General features: G+C 44.1%; 1 protein-coding gene across 1 annotated transcript in view; it reads left to right on the top strand.

Annotated features, from left to right (window-relative positions):
* Positions 1-8,660, top strand: part of TAPT1 (transmembrane anterior posterior transformation 1) — a 62,061-nt gene extending 53,401 nt beyond the window's left edge. Inside the window, exons 12-14 of the mRNA XM_007449815.1 lie at positions 2,172-2,248; positions 5,392-5,555; positions 8,434-8,660. Coding sequence (XP_007449877.1) covers positions 2,172-2,248; positions 5,392-5,555; positions 8,434-8,660 — 468 coding nt within the window. The remainder of the gene's footprint in view (positions 1-2,171; positions 2,249-5,391; positions 5,556-8,433) is intronic.
* Positions 8,661-27,195: the final 18,535 nt, after the last annotated feature.

The following is a 27,195-nucleotide window of genomic DNA, read 5'->3' as shown; positions in this document are numbered from 1 at the left end:
GCAGGACTCTTCTAATAACCACATCCTAAATGTTTTCAGTTGTATTAGGAGCTTGTTTTTATTATGTACTAACTAATTCGGCTTTCTTTTGCTTGGGAAAAGGAGCTCCTAGAATTTTGGAAAAACAAAATTTTTCAAGAGTGAAGTTATTTGTTAAAGGTTTAAGAGATTGATGAAATAGAATTTAAAATTTTTCTACATTTGTTTTCTACAACTGGAAAAAGGATACAACAGTGTGAGAATAAACCTAAGTTGCCTTTTTTTTTTTTTTAAGGTTTGGTTAAGTGGTTGGATTTAAGTGTGTCCCTGCTTTGCCAAATAATAATTATTTATCTAGTAACTTATTTGCCAGAAAACTCGATTCATAATTAGTATAAATTTTTTAAATTAGTAGATTTTTTAGATTTTTATTCAGTCTTTGTTTTACTCTTTAAATAAGTTTTTATGGTTGTTATACGAAAAGATTTAAGTTTAATTAATAATTGATTAGCAGAACACTTCTGGGAAACCTCCTGTAGTTTCCAAGGGGATTACGTAGTTATGCAAGGATCCAGCAGGTTTTCTTTTGCAGCGCTTTTCTCACAGAGCGCCAGAGCGACACCCTAGCTTTGGCAGAAATCTTGGGGCCCTGAAGAATAAGCTGAGGCCTCAGTAACTAAGATAATGCTTTAATTAAGGCCAAGAGTGGCAGTGTTTCCTTCTAAATGTTACCGTTGGTCCTAGAATGAATTCATATCCAAGAAAAGTAAAATAAATCATATGTTAAGGTCTCAAGGAAATAGGACTTGGGACACATGTATCTTAAAGTTACTTAATAATATACTGGGTAAAAATGAAGTCGTTTAAGCCTTAAATATGATCGTTGGTTTGCCTTTCATATTAATGAATAAACTTCTAGAACCATGTTACTTTCCATCACAAATGTTTGTACAACAGGTCATTTCCCCATTAGAGACTGTGACAGAGATGACGACTTCCATATCTTTCCTCATCGTGAAATTTTATTGAATATATGGCAGTCCATTCTGTCTATCTCCTCCCAATTGCTCTTTTATTAAAAGCTTTTTTTTTTTTTTTTTGCGGTACGCGGGCCTCTTACCGCCACGGCCCCTCCCGTTGTGGAGCACAGGCTCCAGACGCTCAGGCCCAGTGGCCATGGCTCACGGGCCCAGCCTCTCCGCGGCATGTGGGGTCCTCCCGGACTGGGGCACGAACCCGTGTCCCCTGCATCGGCAGGTGGACTCTCAACCACTGTGCCACCAGGGAAGCCCTATTAAAAGCATTTTTTAAATGTCATTTAAAATGTGTCTTATGATATTTATTTAGAGACACTTCCATTTGATGATAACATTACTATATAAGGTCAGTTATTTTCCCTGATTTTCTATTTTCACATAGCAGTCCCCCTGTACCCTAACATGTGGGCTCATTATTAAGTTGAACCTATAATGTGTAAACATTTTCCAGCAACAGATCCCACCAGATTTATTCAGCAAACTTCCAAGGATAGTGCTGTTACTCCTGTGTTTCTGTGAGATAAGTAAGAAAATAGGTGTTTAATCATAACTATCCAAAGGAGGCAGAACGTTTCTGGCCTTTCAGTAATTAATTTTGTAATAGTATTTAGGTTTTTTTAACAGTACAAACCCTCTAAGGTTCCCTTTTCTCTCTCCCCCTGCAAGTCATTGGGGGTTCTTAGAGAGTCAAAGGAAAAAGGACAGAAAAAGCAGGAGCGAGGGAAATGCCCACTAAATGCTTCTAGTTCTGGTAGGGACACATGCGGCAAGATGTATTCATTTGTATCTTCCAGAATAATTTTTATGTTAAAAGTCAGCTGATTTGCATCTCTGTTAATAAGTACAGGTAAACATGTCATTCATGAGCTAGGTATAGTGTCTGACTTTAGAGTCAGCAGTTGAACATGGCATTAGCCACAGCCATCCTGGATTTGTCTAAAGAATCCAAATCTACCACAGAAGCTTTCACAAGCAGCCAGATTCTGATATGAATCAACAAAACTAGAACTGCTTTCTTCAGTTTAGACAAAGGCCACAGGTATGTGCCCAAAGTGTTAAAATACACACGGAGAAATCTTTATTTAAATATTAACTAATAACTCTGTTTGTATGTTTTGTTTATGTGTTTTGTTGTTTTGGTTTGTTTCTGGCTAGCTCATCAGAGTTGTAACAAGCTCAATTAAAGTGCAAGGAATCCTGTCTTATGCCTGTGTCATACTCTTCTATTTCGGGTAAGAGTAACCATTCTTGAATATGTTTTTGATTATACAGTAAAGTATAAATGCAAGATGTGATGGAAGTTAATAGCAGCTAAATCATAACAATATGCCCATCCCAACTGTCTTGGGGGTCTCCCTTGACAGCATATATCTCCAAATGTATTTGTGACTCAGTTAAATTCTAGTTAAATTAAATATGCTGTTTGGTAGTAATATTAGTAGCACTTTAGATTTAATTTTAATCTTTTAGTGAAATCATTTAAAGCCCTTTCTGCCTAGGACTTAAGTTTCACCCATGTTTTATGATAAAATCGGCCATTGTAATCAGATATTGTTCTATGTTTTAAAAAAATCTTTGTTTCTACTATGTTTGCCATACTGATTATTTAGCATGCTCTAGGCCTATGTCATATAAACCCAAAGGAGATGCAGAAATGTATCATTTCTCTGACTGTGACTGGTTAAACTTTTATCTGAAGATTTGTTGGTCTCATGCGGCTTATATCTTGTTGGGAAAGACAAAGGGTAACAAATTAACAACTAAAATACTTTAAGATAGTAATAAGCAGTATGAAGAAAATAATATAAAAAGGCATTTTTTGCCACTGCTAGTTTTTTCACGACGTGAATTTATGATAAAGTAGCCCCGCCTAGGTTTAGGTTTACTTACTTTAGAAGAAAGGGACCCCATCCCAGGTCCCTGTGCTCAACGTGCAGTGGCGCATGAGGTGGCGCATCAGGAGCCGTGCTCTGGGCGGCAGTCAGAACTGAGTATCTCAAGAGGAGAAAGTGAGGAGAGGATAAGCGTAGCGGTAGTGACCTCAGCCAGAGATTCACCCAGAATCTGCCCCTGGGACGAGGTCTGCTTTCCAGAGACATCTGGGTATTTCCAGTTCCACGTTTTGAGTGTGTTTTCTACACTGCTGTCTGCCTGCTAACTGACTCAGCAGGTGCTCCAGAGGTGTCTGACGCAGGAGCCCAGGAGCAGTCAGTTTTCACCATCTCCACCAAGTATGTGACTTACAAATAAACTTTCTACACCCTCAGTGCCGCGTTCAGGCTACGCGGCCAATGTCAGTGATGCCCAAAGCAAGATGTGGTTCTGATCGGATTGCATACCATTTACTGTTTGAATGAACATAGAAATGCTTTACTGTATTAAGGTAACTTTCGTCAGTTACTGCCATTAAAAAACGTGAGATCCTCCTTCCCTGGCACAAATGCTCACACTGCCCTCCGAAGTTCTTAGTATCATTCCTTGTTTATCTCCACCCTGCCAGGCAGAGACCGTGGGCAAGGATGGCCGGCAGTCCAGCAGACCCGTGGAAGGGCCTGGGCTTCAGCTCTGAGAGAGGCGAACCACTGGAGTCTTGTGAGCACAAGAGAGCTAGATCCATCTGGCTTTTTGCAAGGGCCGCTCTGGCTGTTGTGCAGAGAATGGACTGGAGTGTAGCAAAGAGAGAAGCACAAGTCAGGCCAGGTCAGGAAGCTGTTCCAGTCGTTCCCAGGAAAGGTGACCACAGCTGGAATTGAATGGTGGCAGTGAGTGCTAAAATTCTATCAACTAGGGATACATTGAAGGTGGAAATATACAGGACTTGCTGATGCATTGACTGAATGTGAGGCGAGAGGGAACACGAAGCATCAAGTGTGATCACAGAGTGTGGGGCTCAGGCAGTTAGGGTGATGGGCTGGCCGTCCACTGTGATGGGGAAGCCGGTGAAGACAGACACGTGGGGCTGGTTCACCTTGGTTATTTTGGAGGGTTGGGTCTGGAATCGAGAGTCCTGTTTGGGTTTTGTAAGCTTGAGATCCTACTAGACATCCCCTGGTGGTGTCAAGGAAGCAGTGGAAGGGCTGAGTAAGGAGGGCGGGGGAAGTTGGGGCTGGCGGCAAACCTGGAAGAGTGGCGCATGCACGTGGAAGGTCCTTGCAGCCTTGGGTCCATGTGAGGCCCTCGGTGCTCCAGAGTAGGGAGTGGGGAGGCCAGGGAGAGTGAAGGAAGCCTGTTTGCTTCTTGTTTGACCTCCTTCCACGCCCCTCTTCGGACTTCCCCTCACTGATGTGTAGTTCCGTGTCACTACCAGGATTTCGTATCAGGCCTAAGAAATAGCCACCCACGTCTTCACTCACTGTAGAACTGACCGTGAGGTCCTTGGTGTTGTGCCATTTAAGGGCCCCTATTTGTGTGACGATACCAGTGTGAAGAGTTTTTTTCAGAATTTTTGCCAGATTTGTTTCAGATGCCTAAAAAGTTTATATACCTTTTGGCCCAGAAATCCCACTTCTGTAATTATGTATTTTGGAATTTATCTTAAGGAAACACAGATTTAACGTAAGTTTTCCTAGCCAGAAACTTTTTAATAGAAGCAAAATATTAGAAATAGCCTAAGTAACCAGAAATTAAGGGCTTTGAGGGGCTTTGTTATATGATAACCAATATAGTGAAGCATTGTGAGACCATTAAGATAACATCATTAAGGAACACCAGGGGTTCTGGAGAATATTCATGATGTACTGTCATGTCAGCAACAACGATGGTAATAAAATAACAAAATTTGTTGGCATTTCTGTGTGCTCAGCACTGTTCTGAGCACCTTACTGAAATCACCTCTTCATGGATTAACCTGTTAGGAAATTCACTCAGATCCACACAGGTCCTGAGCAGTGGAGTCAGGATTCGAACTCAGACACTTGGCCCCTGGAGTCTCTGCACTCTCTCTGAACTCCAATCCCCTACTGCCTTCTGAAGAGACCCCATTTCTGGACAGTGAGAAGTATGAATAGATGCACATTCAGAGCAAAAATGACTGAAGGATAATATACCAGATGTCACAGTGATTTGCACTGGAGTGTGGCATTATAAGTTTTTGTTGTTTTTCATCTGCATTTGCTAAATGTATTTGTTTTGTAATAAAAGAATAAATGTCAATTTAGAACCAGGTGAGACTTCTAAGTATAATTTCTTCTTATAAAGAGAACTAAGGAGTTTTTCAAAAATGTTCCCCCGTGGTAAAGAAACCTCCAGAAACTCGGGTTTTGCATAAGGAACTGGGCCCTGCGGCGCCTGGGTCATCCTCTCTCCCCCTCCCCTCTACCTGCCCAGTGACTGAGAGGGACTCCAACAGTAGTTGGTCATTTCTTTCCGGTTTTAGGTTGATATCTCTGAAAGTACTGAACAGCATTGTCCTGTTGGGAAAATCCTGCCAGTACGTGAAGGAAGCCAAAATGGAAGAAAAGTTGTTTAACCCTCCCCCAACCAGCGCTCCCAGCAAACCATCCAGTAAATCACAAAATAAATGTAAACCCTCTCAAGGTAGGTTTGGTTCTTTTTATCACTTCTGTGAATCATTCTATAATGAATTAATGGTCTGAACTCCACTTAATAAAAAAATCACTGTTCAGTCGATGTTTAGCAATGCTTTCAAGATTGGATTTCACTTTGCTTAGCTGTTGATTTTTAATGTTTATGCTGTGGATCTCGTCACAGGTGCCCCTAACACAGTGCTCCGAGCTTTTTCACTCCTTCGTTGGTTGTTCGGTAGATGATTATTGGACATCTGTTACCTGACAGGTGTCAGCAGGGATACAGCAGTGGGGCAGGCAGAGCTGGATCATCGGGGAGAGAGAGGGAGTGGATGTGCACTATGGCAGGTGGCTGTAAGTGCTGTGGAGAAAACTAAAGCAGACTCAGGAGAGGGACTGTGGTGGGAGTTGGGGGCACTCCCCAGCCGTGAGGAGCCGGCATCCAGGCAGAGACCGAGCCTTCCAGAGAAGCCTCCCAGGCACAGGCCATGTGTCCAGAGGCCCCAGGCAGGAACATGCTTGGCGTGTCAAGGGACAGCCTCTCCCCCGGGATCAGGAGGGACTGGAAGGGGGTCCAAGAGGCTGCCCAGGGCTCCAGGTCACCCAGGATCCTGTGGGCTCTCGTGAGGATCTCAGCTTTTCCTGTGTGAAGGGGTTGTTGCAGGGCTTGGAGCAGAGGAGTGACACGATCCAGCAGACATCTTAAAAGGACTGTTTTCAGTCTTTGTGGAAATTAACCTCAAGAAGGGTGAGCCCAGAGCTTCCCTGGTGGCACAGTGGTTAAGAATCCACCTGCCAATGCAGGGGACACGGGTTCGAGCCCTGGTCTGGGAAGATCCCACATGCTGTGGAGCAACTAAGCCCGTGTGCCACAACTACTGAGCCTGCGCTCTAGAGCCCACTAGCCCCAGCTACTGAAGTCCACGCGCCTAGAGCCCGTGCTCCGCAACAAGAGAGGCCACCGCGGTGAGAAGCCCACGCATCGCAAGGAAGAGTAGCCCCCGCTCACCGCAACTAGAGAAAGCCTGCGTGCGGCAACAAAGACCCAACGCAGCCCAAAATAAAATAAATTTATTTAAATAAAGAAAAGAAGAGTGAGCGCAGAGGTGGAGGCCAGTGGGGAGCTGCCTGGCTCAGTGCATGGGTCAGCATGTGAGCAGGCAGGCTCACCAGATTCTGGGTGGGTTAGTAGGGGCCCAGGGCTTGCCAGTGAGGTTGTGCCGTGGGAGAGGAGTTGAGGATGATTCCAGGGCTTCTGGCCTGGAAGATTTGGAGGAAGAACTGGGGCAATATGTGTGACAGGTAGTATATGAGATGCTGGAGATACAAAGGTAAATAAATCATGCTTTAGCGCCTCACAGACTGACAGGGGAGACAACAAAAGTGGATAATCCAAATTGGTGAGTGAGGTTATAGACAGGGGCCTGGAGGGCACAGGAGAGGGGCCCTTCCTGGAGGTGGTGACGCCTGAACTAAATCTTGAAGGGTGAGAAGAAATAGGCCCAGGTGAAGATCGGGGTGCGTCAGGAAAGGGACCAGCGTGGGCTGAATCGTGGAGGCCTGAAACAGAAGAGAACTAGTGGGTCAGTATTCCAGGCATCAGGTTTGTTCTGGAAGGAATAAGAGATGAGACTAGAGCTGGGCCGGAGGCCAGTCTGAAGAGAGAGCCATGCTCGTCATGTATGCTTTATTTTTAAAGTAGAACAGAAACTTGTGATTAACTTGAAAATAATTTTTAATTTTAAAGAACACATAAGTACTATTGGTGATATGGGATTGCAATCGCTTCAGCTACCTGGAAAGTTCATAATGGGTCCATATGTGTTCTGTTAGGCTAGGCTCCTTCAACACAGTAAGAAACTAATAACCATCAGTCTTGCTTTCAAGAAGCCTCCAGTTGAAGGGGGGATAAAACCTGTAGCACGCACTGCAGTTCAAGTTCACTGGATCCAGAGCCCTGTACTAAGAAGTGCATTTTGGGCGAGTGCCTTTGTGTCTGGTCAGGATGTTTTGGAGGTCAGGAGACCACTGGCCTGAGACCATTCAGGAAGATATTGCAAGTCGGGCAGCTCGGGCCCGATTTGCATATGAACAGAGGGGCTGGCTGTCAAGACAGCATAGAGTCCATCATGTTCCAAAAGAAGCAAAGGACAGCAGGAGGGAGGGACGACCAAGAGAGATGAATGTATTCATTGTCTCAACCGTGGCAGTGGTTTCAACAGGTGTATATATGTGTCAACACTCATCAGATTATCCATTTTAAATATGTACCATTTGTGGTATGTCATCCTTACCTGGTGAAGCTGCTCTTATAAGGACTGAATGTATGATTCAGAGATTGGTGGGTCCAGGCCCCCAGACCACTGCTCCTCAGGCCAGGCTCAGGATCGCCATGGCCCAAAATACACATTAGAGGTTTTGTCCATTGATTTGTTTTTACTTCTGATTTGGACTTCCTGGACACGAAATGCTGACTGTGTCTAATGTGACTACACATAAGAGGTGGAATGGATTAGAGTCTACTTAGCCCTGATGTCCTGAGTTTAGGAAACAATGTTAATTTTTCAGCTCTGGCAACAATCTTATTATTGGTTTTATAGGAGGAGGGTTGTTACATAGGAGTTCTGATCTTTCCAGAATCAGGTAACAGTGTTACTTGTGTGACATGATCCACATAATACCTTTTATATAAAATTTTGGATGAGGAAACAAATAGTGTAGCCTCTAAGTTTCATTATAAACTCTGGGGCTTATACAACATGCTATTTGACTATTATTTGCTTTATCCAAAAGCATGGATAATCAACATTTCTTTTCAATACCACTATATTGGTAAGCTTGTGGTTATTATAAGTTGGGGGGAAACCCTTTTCTAAATAAATGAATCTGTTTTTCCACAGAAGAAAACCTGTCTGCTTCAGTCACCAGCCAGCCTCTTCATCAAAAGGAAAATGTCATACCACTACTTGTGACAAGCAATTCTGATCAGTTCCTGACAACTCCAGATGGTGACGAGAAGGACATAACGCAAGAAAACTCTGAATTAAAACACAGATCCTCAAAGAAAGATTTGTTAGAGATAGACAGGTTCACAATTTGTGGAAACCGAATTGACTGATTTCTGTAGCTGCGTGTGCCAAAGATACAGCGTCCCGGGGCAGCAGATGCTGTGCTACCAGGATGGACAGATGCTGAAAATGGCACTTAAATATTTATTTAAGAACTTAAATTATTAATGGAAAGCAATTCTTAGTGTCCTTCCAGTGATGTGCTCTGGCTGAAGGTCAGGTCACGTGAGTCCGCCAACAGTGACCTCCAGCCTTGACTCCTTGGAAAACTTGACGGATTAGGAAAAGTTCCTCCTGCTTGGCAAAGCAGCAGAATCTCTCTGGGCCTGACAGGAGCAACACGGACATCACTTTTGCTTTGTCAATCTGTGCTTCCAGAAGATCGGATTTTGATGTGAGTCCTCTTCAGTATAAGGATATACCTGGAAAACTGTGAAGCTCTTAGCACGATGCTCCCTTTCCAGCCTCACTGTTTCCACAGTTTTCAAACGTCACTTCATCTGCCAAACCATTAAAAATAATAATAATAATTAAACTTAAGTCAAGTGTTCTTACCACCAGAATAATCTTTGAAGATGTACCTGAATTAATCAGAATAAAAAGCTACCTTAAATAAGACATGATGAATAGTAGCACTTTATAGAGGAAAAAAAAAAGACCCTAAGCCAGTTTATTTTAAAAATATTAATTAATGAAGGTTATGCATCACTGAGAAAATGTTTCATAATTTTTCAGTTTACTCTTTACAGCAAAACGTGAGCTGTGTATTGTTTCACTGCAGTGGATAAAATAGGAATTCCCTTACAGAAAGGCACTTTTTATGCTGAGAAAGCGGAGCAGTGTTAACTTTCACGTGTAGTTAACTGGTTTCACTTTAAACTAATTAATTGCTTCCTAAACTGTTACAGTTAAAAGGATTTGGTGTTGAACAGGCTGAAGAACTGTCAGTATACAAAATTCAGAGGTGTCGACTTCAAGTGGGTTTTCCAAGCAACAGTTTTGAAGTCCATCTTCTAGCGGATGGGGCAGCATCTTGCTCCGGCTTCTGGAGTGCATGGGTGGGTCTGTCTGTGTGCCTGGGCCTGGGCGGGCCTGTGTTGTGTGGGGAGGTGTGGCTGTCACGTGCGCCTGTGCTGGGCTGGGCAGGCTGTGTGGGGGAAGGGAAGTGGGGTGTTCAGGGCGTTCAGGTGGCTGCCTGGGTGTGGACAGGTGTTTGTGCGGGGATGTTGGGAACAGCGGCCAAAAGGTGCTTTTTGGTTTTGTTTGAGATCAGTATTCCGTTTGTGCTTAATTACCAGTTTGTGGCCCACGTCATAGGACAGGTTATTTTCCACCACATTTTACCTTGAGGAACCTTTCTGCACTTTTATAAAAATTTTACAGGGTCTAATTTCAGAATGTCCAGGTGTTAACCGTTAACTTCCTTTGATGGTTTCATTTTAAAGTTCAGCTCTTGTGCTGATATTTCCAGCATGTGAGGTGCAGAAGGTACATTTTAGCTGATTTGTCTGTTTCCTGGGTGAAATGTGAAAAAGCAAGCTTTAATGCTTTGGCTTGTTCCTCTGAAAAACAAAAGTGGATCTTAATGTTTTACATTAAAGCTAAAGAAATTGAAATTAACGTTTATGTAGGGTAAAAAAGAAAACTGTACAGAAACGCTTTTGTGAAACCAGGAATTATTTTAACTTAAAGATGAAAGACTTTAAATTGTTTTGTGTATGTTTCAGTGAAGGCCCGTTTTAGGATTATTATTCTTTTTTCCATCTTCTCTTCACCAACATAAGGAACAGTGTCCGTGAGGAATGGGAATAAGTTTGAGGATAACTTTGCCAAACATAGCCCTGATCAGAGCAAAAATATGATTTGGGTATATCTTTCAGTTCCCTTGAATTACTCTGTTACTGTGCTGTCATTTTTGAAAGATCTTTTTTTGGCAGAATATATTGGGAGTTTGGAATAATGTTCATTTCTTCTGTTAAAATGGCATTCAGTACTAATTTTATAAGTGCATCTTGTGTGAAACTCAATAAATTCAATTTTATAATCTTTTTTAAAAAGGTCACTGAATTTATTTTAATAATATTTACTACTATATTCAGTGGAGTGAATTTCCCACTCTAAAATAAGAATTTACTTCCAATTCACAAGTGACAGGACTGTCTAATTTGAATTATTCTTTTGGTTTTAATGGGAGAAAAATGTTTGATTTTTGTCTTCGGAGGAAAAAAGTAGGCTGGGTCTTGATCATAGACCATTTAATATCTCTCAGCAAATTAAGGTACTTCATTTTGCAGCTATTTGAATGTCACCATGTGCTTTTCACATCTGGGAGTCAAGTTTAAGACAGTACTTTGGTTAAAAAAAATAATCTGAGGCACAACGTAAGTCAGACTCGTAGCTTTCTCTTTGGGATAGAAGTATGAACACCAAGAGTCATTCAGAGCTTGTCCAGATTTTCTTTGTACTTTTGTACTTTGGCTAGCAGTTAGACTTTATACTCTTTATACGTATACATGGAAGAAACTTGTTAGAACCTCAGAAATTTTCCTCCCATCCCTGGTAACTCAGCAGAGATGGATATAAAGTCACAAAATAATTTAAAATCACTACATTTTGGACCGTTTCAGTTCCATCTATTTATTCTTTCAACAAAGATTTATTAACACTTTCTATGTGTCAGGAACTGCTCTAGCTGCTGGGATCAGCAATGAATAAAAGTCCCTGCCCTCCTGGGGAGGACTGATAGTAAACAAGTCAGTGAAATAACAGCTGCTGTGGGCAAATTGTCTAATAACCAAATGATCTCTCAGGTCTATTTCAGTTTTAAAATAAATATAGTTCTTTAACATTTTAATGTAAATCTGATTTTTTTTCCTATTGGATTTGCTTAAAATAATTGTATAGCAGTTTCACAGTGCTTCCATAAAGTAGAAAAAAATAAGAGGGACTTCCTGGTGACGCAGTGGTTAAGAATCCGCCTGCCAATGCAGCGTGCGCGGGTTCGAGCCCTGGTCTGGGAAGATCCCACATGCCACGGAGCAGCTAAGCCTGCGAGCCACAACTACTGAGCCCGCATGCTGCAAGTGCTGAAGCCCACGCGCCTAGAGCCCATGCTCCGCAACAAGAGAAGCCACCGCAAATGAGAAGCCTGCGCACCACAACGGAGAGTAGCCACCGCTCGCCGCAACTAGAGAAAGCCCACGCGCGGCAACGAAGACCCAATGCAGCCAAAAATAAATTAATTTAAAAAAAAAGAAAGAAAATATATTTTTTTACTAAATACTGCTAGTTGTCCACCAGCATCTTCTGTGGCATAAATATAGAGCTGTGGCTGGGCACCTAGCTGCCTCGCTGGGGACTACATTCCCAAGCCCCTCTTGCTGTCACATGTGGCCAAGTGACTAATTCTCACCAAGAGATGGAAACCAAAGGGTATGTACCATCACAGGTCCCCTACACCTCTCCGTTTCCCACCAGTTGGAACCCAGAGAAGGTGTGGCCCCTCTCCAGCCATGCAGGTAAATGCACAGGGCTCACTGGATGGCAGAGCCTCAGCGGGGAAGGAACCCAGGTCCCTGAATGCCTCTGCAGAGTGGAGTTGCCCATGAACCTGGGACACTCAGCTTTTAGACTATACATGAGAGAGATGTAAGTGGTTTTGGTTCTAAGCCACTGAACCTGGAGAGTCTGGATTACAACCCACATTCATAACACTTGGAAATCTGAAAGGGCCTATTTAGAGGTCTTTACATAAAAGGAGTGGATGTTAGACTTCCTAAAACGTGTGCTTCTAAAAATACTCTTTAGATATTTACTATTTGTTGTTTGTAGAGGAAAAGATAAAACGACTATGCCCCACTTTTTCAGCAGTCAGACTGCAACACCCTGGGTCATCACGACATTAAGTGTGTTTATAAGTGGCAAAGTCCTATTTGTTCATATACTCTACAGAAAAGATGTTCCCTGTCCCTTGTCTCTCAGGAAATTGTACAGGAAGTATAGATGATGAGTACAGTCTAACAGCACAGAGAATTGGAAAGAAAAGGAGTTAGTGTGTCAAAAGAGCAGCAGAATCATGATCATCTGGGACCAGTTTGAAGCAAATGGTACCATGTACGTGATGGCTGAAAATATCCAATGTGTACAAGTTGAGAGGGGAAGTTGTTAAGAAAGAAATTGGCGTTCCAAGGGAGCTTCTGTTATCTGAGGAGTTTCCTTAGTAACAGGCAATGCTCAGCAAGTGCAAGCTTGGCCTTGCTGTTGTAAATTTCAGTAAGAAAAGAAAAGCAACACACACTGGCAAGTTAATGAAAGGCACCGTTTTGGCACAGCATAGTAAATTTTATTTGGAGTCGTTTGATATTTAAAGTGATGAAAAAGAAGGGAATGTATCTGCACGGGGTAGTTTGCTTTTCACTTACAACTTTCTTTTTGGCAGGTGAGGAAATGAAGTGAGGGTCTTGAGAGTACAGTTGGCACCTTTTTGAGGGAATTAGATCAGGGATTACAGAGTGTGTGTGCTCTTGAGGGGTGAATCACCTGCAAAGTGGATACTTTCAAAACTGCAATTATTTTCAACAAGCTTATTTTCATTTCATTTTAGATAGGTCTACATAAAAATGTAAATACTCGTGAAAGAGACAGCTATCATGTCAGGGTTAACCAGATAAGTGAAATACAACAAAAATGCATAAATAGCTTGTCGGGCTTGATGTAAAATATTCATGGCGCAGTCAGTCGCTGTGCACAGCACAGAACTAAATAAGCTGTGCTTTCTGCTCACAGAGTTTATCTGCAGCCTGACAGGGGACCACTAACTGAGGTAAGTGCTACCGTAAACATGGTGCTGGTTGCTACAGGACATCTGATTCAGATGGGTTTCACCATGTTCACTCTAGCCCTGGCATTTTGTACAGTTCCTGGCACATGGATGCAGCCAGTAAATGTTTATTGGATGAATAAACCTGGGAGTCATTGTGGAGGATGTGCAATTAGGCTGCTTTGAAAAAAGAGTAGGAATTAAATGGATTAAAAAAAAAAAAGAAGAAAGGAAGGACAAGTCAGAAGTGAATGAATGAAGGAAACCCCTTAAGGAGGTGACTGTGGTCATTCATGCCAGAGTAACAGGACTTAAGGGGTGTAGGGCATGGTGACCTTGTGGACGTTGGATGTCGAGAATGTTTACCCCTCTAGGAAGTCCGGGGAGGGCTGGCTGGCTGGCTGTGTGGTGTTGAGTCAGGGACTTCCTCTGTGTGCAACTGCAAACCTCAGTCTGCTCATTTGTAAACTGGGCTTGATAATATTCTCAGGGTTGTTGGGAGGAGGGAATAAGATAATGCATCTAAAACTCGGCTTGTAAATGATAAAGCACTGTACAAATCTATGTTGTGCTGACCATCATTACCTGATGCCTCACAGCTTAGATTAGTGGTCCTCAAAGCGTTGTCCCAGAGCAGCAGCATCGATCGCATCACTTGGGAAGATGTTAGAACTGCAGATTCTTGGCCCCTGCCCAGCCATGTTGAATCCGAAGCTCTGGAAGTGGTGCCCGACGATCGAGGTGATTCACGTGTGCACGTTCAAGTTTCACAACCCCTGGCCTAGAGCCATCACTGTCTAGGATCTGGACCTCAAATTATGGGGCCAGAAACAACACCAGCTGCTCTTCCCAAGGTAAAGACCGAAGAGACTAAAATAGAATTGGGGAGCCAAAGTTCTCTAGCATATGCCTACGTTTAATTTAAAATCCACATTTCACTGATGTTGCTTGTGCAAGACAGGGCAGTTAGATGAGGCAGAGCAGGGCTGAACCGGTGTCTTCCAGATGTTCAAGCCTCAATGCTCCGCCTGCTACACCCTCAAGGCTCCAACCCCAACCTCTGGCAGTAGAACTTTTCAGATAAATCATGCAGAAATCATAGAGCGCTGCGTCAAGATATCACATGACACTCCAAACTTTTAATCACCAAAGTCGAGGAAGAGAGAAAGGACACACAGTCCACTAAGTTGTGCAATTGGGCACCAGAACCCTTTGCGGGAGATTCATCCCCTCTGAGAACTAGTGACACAGCAGACAAGGTAGCAGGGTCTGACTGGCTGACTTGGTTCTGTCTCCACCTCGGAAGGAAAAAGCAGCACCTCTGCAGGAACCTTTAAACCTCCACTGGCCATACAGCCACATAACAAAGGTTTCGACTTACACTTCATCCTTGTGTTTTTTCAATACTGGCACTGCACGTAGGCAAAATCAATCTTTGTCTGATTTTCTGTTTCTTACTGGATGATGTAGTAATGAGCAGCCTCCTGAAATGATTGCCCAGACAGGCTGGGACCCGGTCACCCGCTCAGGATGGAAATCACATTTGCATAACAGGCAACGGAAGGAAGCACCCTGAGAGCCCCAGGCTGAATAGCAGGAAACTGGGCTCAGCTCCCTCATTGTCCGGAATGGACTGAGAACTGGAAACAAACATAAAATAGATAGCTAGTGGGAAGCAGCCGCATGGCACGGGGAGATCAGCTCGGTGCTTTGTGACCACCTGGAGGGGTGGGATAGGGAGGGTGGGAGGGAGGGAGATGCAAGAGGGAAGAGATATGGGAACATATGTATAACTGAGTCACTTTGTTATAAAGCAGAAACTTACACACCATTGTAAAGCAATTATACTCCAATAAAGATGTAAAAAACAAGAAAAAGAAGCCGGTGGCGGGGTGACATAAAGCCATGCGGTTTCAGATCCTACCCATCTTTAATTAGAAAACACCGCATGAAAGAGTATGACTTTCCCTTGTAAATGTAATGGATGTTCATTTCTCCTTCAAAGATAACATGTTTAAAGATGATGTACGTCCTAGAAAGATGGAATTTTAGCCTTGAAGGGGCTCTAACAGGCACCCAACCTCTGTCCCAGGACAAGCTACTTTTCTCCTGTACCCCAGTGTCATCTAGCTTTGGCTTGAAGCAAGAGCTGTAGTAGTAATAAGAATAATAATGAATTTTAGAGCAGTACTTATTAGACATCTACTGCAAACCATCATACAAGGCCCTTTTAATTCATACTTCATCTAATCTGTACAATATGCCTGCAGAGTCCCCATTTTATGGATGTGGAAACTGAGGCTAGGAGGCTTTTCACAACAGTCATCCGGCTAGAGAAGAATAGGACCAAGATTTAAAGGCTGGTTCATCTAATGGCGGAGCACTGGTCCTTCACAACTGTGCAGTGCTCAGACCCCAGGACAACCCTGCACCAGAGCTCTTACCAATACGCACAAGACTTTTTTCTTAAATCAAGTGGTTTTCCAACAAAAGCATGAGCATTTAACAAATTTTCCATTCCTCCTGACCTCTTTTCAGTTCACATTTTCCAGACTCTCATTTGATTCCAATTCTCCATAGGTTGGCTTTGCTGAGTGCTATTTTTAGAATTTGGACGATGAATGGATTGTTCTGGTTCTACTGCTTACTGTTGAATCACCTTTTTTTTTCTCCCTAAGGAACCTAGACGGTGTGAGGCATGACAACATGGATTTATGTGATGCTTAGCACTTGGTTTCTCATTTACTCCTGCGTGGTGGGTCCTGATGTCCATGTACCAACTGGGAGACCAAGACCTTGGTTTTCCAAGAATTTGGGTGTGGTGCCAGGACCTTGGAGCAGGGCTCCTGACCATGGGTCGGGCACATGCTTGCTAAACACGTGGGCACAACATGCCCCCCATTGCTGATCATGTGCTAAGAAAGGAGGGTGGGGACCACCTTCCTGGCTTGAGCAGTGGTAAATAGCGCATAATTTAAAAGCTTTTGTCAATCCTCAGGTAATAGACATTTGTTATAGAAAAGTCAGAGGACTATTAAGAAAAAGAGATGTGGAGAGGAATATCTATAATTTTACCATCTAATTTGTTGTACTTTCTTTCAAACTGTTTCTGACAATATATACACAGGTATAGGTTTCTACGTGTAAATATATTTCCATGAGACTCTACATACTGGTTTATAACATGCTTCCTTTCCTTTACACGTGGTGGACATTTTTCCAAGTCAATGATTTAAAATATTTTTAATGGCTGCCTAGAATTCCATTTACGGCCGTATCATAATTTGTTTAATCAATTCCTTTTTGTTGGGCATTTGATTTTCTCCTTAGCATAAATTCCTAGAGCTGGAATTCCTTGGACAGAGTCTCCAAATGACTTTTGTTGTAGTTATGAAATTACCTCTAGATGCACATATGAGCATACCTGGAACCCCGCACTTCCACCAGCCCTGATCTAATCCTTGCCAACCTTACAGATGTTTAAAAAGGGTACCTAGTTTTAAGAGTGTGATTAAATATTTTAAAAATATTTATTAGTTATTTTTCATCTTAGCGGCATGTGTATTCATATCTTTAATTTTTCTTTTTGGTGTTAGCTGCAAGTGGGGCTGGGAGATGGGGACTTGAGAGCCTCCTGATTGGCCTAGACCAGTGATTTTGGAAATTTCTGATGGAGACCCATAATAGGTAATAAAGCTGACCCTTGAACAACAGGAGGGTTAGGGGTGCCGACCTCCTTGCAGTCGAAAATCCAAAATCTGTGTATAACTTTAGGGTGGGCCCTCCCAATCCATGCTTCTGCATCCTCGGATTCAGCCGACAGTGGATTGTGTAGTCCTGTAGTAGTATTTATTGAAAAAAATCCACATATAAGTGGACTCAGTTCAAACCCGTGTTGTTCAAGGGTCAACTATACATGGCACATTGAAACCAGTGTACACACACATATATAACTGAAAAGTAAACTTTCACCAAACAATACTTACCTTCACTCTGATTTATTCAAAAATTTTCAGTTTATAATTTTTAAATGCTGGTCACACTATACTAAATTGATTTCATAATCTTGTGATGAATTGTGTCCATAGTTTGAAAAACACCAGCTTACACCGAGCATAGTCAACTACCTGGAACATACTGGCTCCGAACAAAATCAGGGTTTCATTAGCACAGGATAAAAGGGAGGGAGGCATCAGGTAGACATGTAACAGAGCCGACGTCAGACCTTGAAGGGTGGGCCCGTGTGAACACGTGAACCCTGGCAGAGCGGCAGTGTGAGTGAACAAGCACGCGTCCAGCACCAGGCGGGCTGGGCTCTGGGACGGATGGAAGGAGATTGTCTGGGAAAGTTGTTTGAGCCCCGCCTGCCCCAGAGGGGCTTGACTGCCAGGCTGCAGGAGAGCCCCTTCAGGGAGTGTCTTAGCCAGCCACGCTGCTGGAACAAATTACCAAAGATGAGGGTGGCTTAAACAACAAACCTTACTCAGTTCTGGAAGTCCAAGGTCAGGGTGCTGGCAGATCTGGTCTGATGAGGAGCCTCTTCCTGGCTTGCAGGCGGCTGTCTTCTCTTTGTTGCCTCACCTGGCGGAAAGCAGAGAGAGAAGGCTCTCTCCTGTCTCTCCTGTCTCCTGTCTCTTCTTATAAGGACACCATGATGGTTAATTTTATGTATCGAGTTGACTAAAGGATGCCCAGATAGCTTCCCTGGTGGCGCAGTGTTTGAGAGTCCGCCTGCCGATGCAGGGAACGCGGGTTCGTGCCCCGGTCCGGGAAGATCCCACACGCCGCGGAGCGGCTGGGCCCGTGAGCCATGGCCGCTGAGCCTGCGCGTCCGGAGCCTGTGCTCCGCGACGGGAGAGGCCACGATGGGGAGAGGCCCGCGTACCGCAAAAAAAGGTAAAAAAAAAAAAAAAAAGGATGCCCAGATAGCCGGTAAAACATTATTTCTTGGTGTGTCTGTGAGGGCGTTTCCAGAAGAGGCTAGTGTTTGATTCAGAAGAAGAATAAAGAGATCCGCCCTCACCAATATGGGCAGCGCCATCTAATCTGTTGAGGGCCCGAATGGAACCAAAAGGTGAAAGGAGGGTGAATTCTCTCTCTCCTCCAGCTGGGATGTCCATCTTCTCCTGCCCTCGGACATCAGAGCTCCTTGTTCTCAGGCCGTTGGACTGAGGGTCTTAAAACCAGCAGCCTCCCCAGTTCTCAGGCCTTCAGCCTCGGACTGAATTATACCCTCAGCTTTCCTGATTCTCCAGCTTGTAGACAGCAGACTGTGGAACTTCTTGGCCTCCATAACCCTGTGAACCAATTCCCAGAATAAATCTCCTCTTGTATATAACTATATATATCCTGTTGGTTCTGTTTCTCTGGAGAACCCTGACTAACAAGGCACTAATCCCATCCCGAGGTCTCCAGCTTCATGACCTAATCACCTCCTAAAGACCCCACTTCCTAATACCATCACACTGGGGGTCAGGGTTTCGACATATGAATTTGGGGGGGACACAAACATTCAGTCCATAATGGAGAGAGTTATCCCTGGGCAGGAGTTCTCAGATCCCCAGTGGCCTTTCTTCAAGGTTCATTTTCGGATAGCAGGATCACCCTCCTCCGGGCTATTCACCAAGCCCAGTGCTGTTTCTTCAGGTGTGTTCCGATTGCAACTACTTTTCTGCACTCTTTTCCTCATGTAGGATAGGTTTTCCTAGTGTCTTTTCAAGCACGCATCGTAACAAATCCTCCCCCAAAGTTCCATTTAAACTCTTCACTGGGGCTAAGGACAACTATGCAACGCAGATCAGCAGTTACATTCGATGGGGCCCACATCCCCTTGAGTCACAATGTATAGAGCATCCAGTGAACTGGGCCCTGTCTCTGGGACACAGCACTCAGCATCCTCTCATTCCCCTCCATCACTGTTGCCCCAAAAGACTGGGGACACGGCAATTGATCCCCATTCTGTCTAGGCCAGGCACAAAATTCCCCCAAAACGGAGGGTTTTGCTCTGTTCCTTAGTGTCCAGAAATAAAGCATCTGTGTTTTTACCAGTGGATCATTTCAATGCCATTGGAGGAGCGCTTCACCAAATCTTCGATCACACCATGTCCTGCACCCTGAGTCCTGTCAGTTTGGAGCCTCTTTGTCATAAAGTTGATGGTCAGTGATGGTGGAGAGAAAATCGATCCTCTGTGACTGGATTATGCTTGTAAGGGATAGATCGTCTAACAGGTTATCGTGGATGTTGCAAAAGTATGTACTCCCCGTACATGTACAAAGGAATATTACCTAAAGGGAATCTCAATTCATTATCTTCCATTCAGTCATTCATTCAGTCAACAAACCAAGTGAGAAGAAGAATCCCAAAGAATCACTTTTACTGTACTGCGTTGCTTATAAGAAACAGCCTTCTGGAGCTCACTGTGGTATTTACTGGAATGCTACTGGACTCTGTATGTTTCTACATGCTGCTTCGAATCCTTGTTGTTAAACGACGGTCAGTAAAGAATTAATGAACGAAGAAACAAAAAATCTCCATTCTCTGGTGAACTTGGGCCCCTGGACTGAGAGATGAGAGAAAAGATCTGATGTGACGATGGTGAAACCTTGCATTTGTGTAGAACCTAATACTTTCTGGACTGTTCTCATTAATTATCTTTAATAGATGAAATAGGTCTGACTATACTCATTTTTCAGAGTAGGAACACAAGACCTGGGAAGGTTAGATAACCTGCCCTATAGGTGACACATCTGGCTAGTGATGGAGGTATGACTCATCCAGATGCAGCCCTGTGACTCGCAGCTCTGGGTTTACTCCACCCCACCCCCTGAGCCGGGCACCCTACTGCCACTGCAAATTAAATCCCTACGATTTCCTAATTAAAATGGTATTTGTTAGCTCTGCCATTTTAACACAGATGACTGATATGGATGCCGTCTTTCCTCTACTTAGCAAAAGTCATTTTACTTACAACTACGTAGTTAAGCCACAAGATAACCCCCCTAGCAAGCTGCTGACCGGGTTTGAAAAGCCGAAGCTATAACTCAGTGCAGACACAGTATCCTACCCAGGAATTAGAATCTCTCTGTGTGTTCCTGAACTTGGTCTAGACTCACAAGGGCAGCCTCCCAAACCCTGGGTTTCATCCTAGAGTGGGCCATTTTCCCTTTTTGCTGTTTTGATCAAATGACAAAAAGCTTTTATTTTCAAAAAGCCGTTTACAACTCACCAAGAGTCCACATACCATGATTTCATTGGATGTTCAGGGCAGTCCCGTGAGGTCAAAACACATAACACGGGCTTCCCTGGTGGCGCAGTGGTTGGGAATCTGCCTGCCAATGCAGGGGACACGGGTTCGAGCCCTGGTCTGGGAAGATCCCATGTGCCTCAGAGCAACTAGTCCCGTGAGCCACAATTACTGAGCCTGAGCGTCTGGAGCCTGTGCTCCGCAACAGGAGAGGCCGCGATAATGAGAGGCCCGCGCACCGCGATGAAGAGTGGCCCCCACTCGCCGCAACTAGAGAAAGCCCTCGCACAGAAACGAAGAGCCAACACAGCCATAAATAAACAAATAAATAAATTTTTTAAATTTAAAAAAACACACATAACACTGGTTTGTGTTGATGCGGTGCTCCTTCCCACGTCTTGACTCTGTGCTCACGTACGGTGGGTGCTTTAGGTCATTCATTCTGCATGTACTTTTTCTGAGCTGGGTACCCTCACAATCTACTCCTTTTTATGGATAAGACTCTGACTTAAGATAAAAGCTGCAAGTTCAAAGGAACACAGGAAGTGGCGGAGGCAGGATTCAAACCCAGGGTGTCTGGCTTCAGACACTGCTGAAGCACCGTGCTGTTCGCCCCATCTGCAGCCTTTCTGCAGCCCTGGGGCCATGTTTGCCACTTTGATCATGGTCCTGTCCAGAGAGTAGGTGGGACTGGCAGACAGCAGAGCATCATAGAATCGTCCTCTCCTTTCGGCCCCTCCAGGAGGCATGGACACCAGCTGGCTCAACCCAGGAAGCCAAGAGACGCAAAGAAAGAAACTCACTTCTGTTGCTGGCCTGCTTGATGCCAGCAAGACAGCTGGGTCCTCGCCACACACTGTCTGAGTCCTCACTGCAAGGAGACAGTCTTTTTTCTTTTTATTAATGCTTTTATTTATTTTTTTTATTGAAGAATATTTGATTTACAATGTTGTCTTAATTTCTGCTGTACAGCAAAGTGATTCACTTATACATATATATTTTTTTATATTCTTTCCCATTGTGGTTTAATCACAGGGTGTTGAATACAGTTCCCCATGCTATACAGTAGGACCTTGTTGTTTATCCATTCTATATGTGATAGTTTGCAACTGCTAACCCTAACCTCCCACTCCAGCCCTCCCCCTCCCCCGCTTGGCAACCACCAGTCTGTTCTCTATGTCTGAGTCTGTTTCTGTTCTGCAGATAAGTTCATTTGAGACATATTTTAGATTCCACATATAAGTGATATCATATGGCATTTGTCTTTCTCTGACTTACTTCACTTAGTATGATAATCTCTGGTTCAGTCTGTGTTGCTGCAAATGGCATTATTTCATTCTTTTTTATGGCTAGTATTCCATAAGGAGGACAGTCTTATCTCAGGTTTATAACTGAGGAGCCTGAGGTCCAGGAAGGCTAAGTGAACCCCCTAAGATCACACAGCAGTTGGTGGGGATGAGAATTGAACCCAGTTTGCTGACAACCAACACCACGCCCTTGGGGCCGATGGTAAAGGGACGTTATCATCCCCATCCAGGATCAGAGAAACAATCCCAGGGGCGCTGGTGCCAATCATGAAAGACAAGACGGTAGGGAGCCTGTTGCGTGCTGACTTGATTCTCAGTAAAAAACAGGCTCAAGCAGGACTCAGAAGCCCCTCACCAAAAACCTCAGTAACTTTCGTATCTCAAGGATCAGGAACCAAGACACATCACAGCCCGAATACGCTTTCCTTGCGGGAGACCAGATGTGGTGGTCTCCAAGAAAAACCAGCGCGCCTGCGGAGAGACGGGACCCACTCAGGACCCATCTATGAGACCTGGGCATCCAGCAAAGCTAGACTACAAAACACACGAAGGAGGGTGGCATTAACAGAAGGGAGACTGGGGAAAGCTGGGGGCCCAGGGGAGACCCTTCCTCCAGACGCAGTCCCGCGGGGTTGAGGAAACAAAGGCGGCAGATTCGAGCCCCACCGCCGCCCTCAGCCAGCCCCGCCCGGGACCGGCGACCCGTCTGCGTTCAGAGGAGGAACACCCTGTGAGGCTGGTCCTCGGGAAGGGGTGGCCGCCGCCGCCCCCAGTGCCTGCGGGGGTGGGTGGAGGAGAGACCCCGGGAGTCCCGCCCACGCCAGCAGAGAACCGAGCACCCCAGGGCGCCGGGGATGGGGCGGGGAGGGCAGGGCTCCGCGGGCTCAAAGAATGGACCCCCAAGGATCAAGTCTGGGAAGCGCTGGCGTGGGCTACACTCTTCATCCTGTAGCAGGAAGGTTTTTTCTGCTTTTTTAAAAAAAATATTTTATTTATTTGTTTGTTTGTTTGTTTGTTTAGACATCTTTACTGGAGTATAATTGCTTTACAATGGTGGTTAGTTTCTGCTTTATAACAAAGTGAATCAGTTATACATATACATATGTTCCCATATCTCTTCCCTCTTGCGTCTCCCTCCCTCCCACCCTCCCCATCCCACCCCTCCAGGTGGTCACAAAGCACCAAGCTGATCTCCCTGTGCTGTGCAGCTGCTTCCCACTAGCTATCTATTTTACGTTTGGTAGTGTATATATGTCCATGCCACTCTCTCACTTCGTCCCAGCTTACCCTTCCCCCTCCCCATATCCTCAAGTCCATTCTCTAGTAGGTCTGTGTCTTTATTCCTGTCTTACCCCTAGGTTCTTCATGACCTTTTTTTTTTTTTTCTTAAATTCCAATATATATGTGTTAGCATACGATATTTGTTTTTCTCTTTCTGACTTACTTCACTCTGTATGACAGACTCTAGGTCCATCACCTCACTACAAATATCTCAATTTCGTTTCTTTTTATGGCTGAGTAATATTGCATTGTATATATGTGCCACATCTTCTTTATCCATTCATCCGATGATGGACACTTAGGTTGCTTCCATGTCCTGACTATTGTAAATAGAGCTGCAATGAACATTGTGGTTCATGACTCTTTTTGAACTATGGTTTTCTCAGGGTATATGCCCAATAATGGGATTGCTGTGTCGTATGGTAATTCTATTTGTAGTTTTTTAAGGAACCTCCATACTGTTCTCCATAGTGTCTGTATCAGTTTACATTTCCACCAACAGCGCAAGATCATCAAAAAATCTAGAAACAATAAACGTTGGAGAGGGTGTGGAGAAAAGGGAACACTCTAGCAGGAAGTTTTAAACTCCTCTGCCGAGCTCAGGGTTCCCCGAGGTACTTTAAGGGCTGCTGCGGGAGGGGCAGAAGGGGCAAGGGTGCAGGGGTCCCAGGAACAGCGGAGTCCAGGTACCAGGACCCGGGGGGTGCACGGGGGGGTGGGGCAGTCCGGAGCACGGAGCGGGGAGGGGACTGAACGGGGCAGGGGAGAAGCAAGGGATGACGGGGAGCAGGGGAGGGGCAGTGGGGTCCGCAGCACAGGAGTGTGGGCGCAGGGTGTGGGATCAGAGGGAGTCCGGATTGCAAAGGGTCTGGGGCACCACGGGGGTCAGCGCACACGTTCTCCTTTCCCACCCGCACTTGAAAGGAAGCTCCGCTTTCATCCTTTCTTCTCTGCGGGCTGCTCCGGGAGGGCCCCTCTCCTGGACACCCTTCCATCTCCCCACAATCCGGCCATTCAAAGGGAAACACCTGGCACAGCTAAAGTTGTGTCTGTTCTGATGGGCCGGTGCTAGGCCTTTGGGTTGTGAAATATTTTCCACATCACCCTTGCTTCTGAATAAAATTCTATCTGACAAAAATTTTCTACTACTTTAAAACAATTGAAAACCATTCCATTCCGCCAAGACACCTCTCTCTGTGTCCAAGGTTCCTAACTGGGGCCCGCAGTTGATTTTGACCCACAAGTGTTTTCAACTGGGACCATCAAAAGGTGTTTTAAAAATCAGGCAATTTTGCATAAAAATATAATTTCTGTTTTTTAACTTGCTCTAGTCCCATCCCTCATATTCCAGCTCAGCAGTAGCCTTGAAAAATAACAGTCTGCATTCCCCGTAGTGGATGGAGCAGAACAAAGCTGGAGTTCTTTCAAAACATCATTCACAAAGAACGATCATCATTTGACCTGTCTGGTGGTTCCCTGGAAGACCCACACTCAGAAAGCTTGTCTTTATTTTAACAGACTCAAAGTTCACCCAGTGTAAAAGTCTCTCCCACTAGGATGACCATAATAAAAATAAATACATTTTAAAATAACAGGGGTTGGCGGGATGTGGAGAAATTGGAACCCTCACACATTGCTGGTGGGAATGAAAAATAGTGTAGACTCTACGGGAAAGTTTAGCAGTTTTCCAAAATGTTAAACATCGTTACCATATGATGCAGCCATTCTCCTGGATATATACCAAAGGGAAATGAGAACTTACCTCCACATGAAAATTTGTAGCAATAAATTTTTATAGCCGCATTATTCATAATAGCCAAAAAGTGGAAAAAACCAAATGTCCATCAACATCAAACAGGAACAAAATTCCATACAATGGAATATTATTTGGCCACAAAAAGAAAAGCACTGACTCAAACTACAGCATGGATGAAACTTAAAAACATGCTAGGGCTTCCCTGGTGGCGCAGTGGTTAAGAATCCACCTGCCAATGCAAGGGACATGGGTTCAAGCCCTGGTCCGGGAAGATCCCACATGCCGTGGACCAAGCCCGTGAGCCACAACTACTGAGCCTGCGCTCTAGAGCCCGCAAGCCCCAACTACTGAGCCCGTGTGCCACAACTACTGAAGCCCGCGCCCCTAGGGCCTGTGCTCGGCAACGAGAGAAGCCACCACAATGAGAAGCCCGTGCACCACAGCAAAGAGTAGCCCCCGCTCACAACTAGAGAAAGCCCACACACTTCAATGAAGACCCAACACAGACAAAAGAAAAAAAAATTATTAAAAAAAAATGCAAAGTGAAAGAAACTAGACACAGACTACATGTTGTAGGATTCCATTTATAGGAAAAGGGCAAATGCATAGAGACAGAAAGTATATTATTGGATCCCAGAGCTGGCGGGAGGAGAAATGGGGATTGACTGCTTAATGGGTATGGAGTGTCATTTTGCGGGGTGATGAAAACATTCTGAAATTAAGTAGTAGTGATTGTTGTACAACCTTGTGAATATAATAGAAGCCATTAAATTTTATACTTGTAAGTGATGAATTTCATGGTATATGAATTATATCTTAAAATTCTTCATCAATTAACAAAAGTATGGAGGAATTTGCTGTAATTTTTGCTGTCTTATGGACCAAATGTCAGCTCCAAATTGCACTTTTGATACCGGCCTTCTACATCTGATGTGTATTCTGACTTCTCCAGGCAGAAAGCAAAGAATATGGATATTTATTCTGGATTTGATTGGAGAGAAAATAAGAGCGGAGAGTGGTTTTAAACCATTTCAGGAGCTGGCTCCCTGACTAGCTGTTGTCAGCTTGCTTATTGTGGAACTTCATTGCTTCTGTACTCGTGCCTAGAGGAGTTGGTAAGGGAACACTTTTAAAGTCTAAAAATAAAAGTCAGTAAGAAAAATAATGGAAATTGTCAAGTTACAATGCAAAAGCATGAAGTGTAAAAATATTTGAAAATTATATAACAACAAGGCTATTGCTAAACAAATAATAAGAAATAAGCACAGTAGAAGAGAAAAAAGCAGGTACAAAGTTGATTCTTGAGAAAATAAATGAATACAGCCAATAAACATAAAAATATACAATCTCTCAAGTAACTTAAAAGTTACAAATTGAAAATGAGCAGAAGATCTAAATAGACATTTCACCAAAGAAGGCATACAGATGGCCAACAGGAATGTGAAAAAAATACTCAACATCACTAATTTTTAGAGAAATGCAAATCAAAACTACAATGAGGTATCACCTCACACCAGTCAGAATGACCATCATCAAAAAGTCTACAAACAGGGCTTCCCTGGTGGCGCAGTGGTTGAGAGTCCGCCTGCCGATGCAGGGGACATGGGTTCGTGCCCCGGTCTGGGAAGATCCCACATGCCGCGGAGCGGCTGGGCCTGTGAGCCATGGCTGCTGAGCCTGCACGTCCGGAGCCTGTGCTCTGCAACGGGAGAGGCCGCAACAGTGAGAGGCCCACGTACCGCAAAAAAAAAAAAAAAAGTCTACAAACAATAAATGATGGCGAGGGTGTGGGGAAAAGGGAACCCTTCTATATCTTGTTTGGTAAGTAAACTGGTACAGCCACTATGGAGAACAGTACAGAAGTTCCTTAAAAAACTAAAAATAGAGTTACCATATGATCCAGCATTCCCACTCCTGGGCATATACCTGGAGAAAACTATAATTCGAAAAGATACATGCACCCTTGTGTTCATTGCATCACTATGTACAGTAGCCAAGACATAGAAGCAACCTAAATGTCCATCAACAGATGAATGGATAAAGAAGACACGGTATATTTATACAATGGAATATTACTCAGCCATAAAAAAGAATGAAATAATACCATTTGCAACAACATGGATGAACCCAGAGATTATCATACTGAGTGAAGTAAGCCAGACAAAGACATATATCATA

This window comes from Lipotes vexillifer, unplaced genomic scaffold (genome assembly GCF_000442215.2).
Source record: "Lipotes vexillifer unplaced genomic scaffold, Lipotes_vexillifer_v1.1 scaffold1067, whole genome shotgun sequence".
NCBI classification, from domain to species: domain Eukaryota; kingdom Metazoa; phylum Chordata; class Mammalia; order Artiodactyla; family Lipotidae; genus Lipotes; species Lipotes vexillifer.
This window is presented reverse-complemented; position numbering and strand designations above follow the sequence as displayed.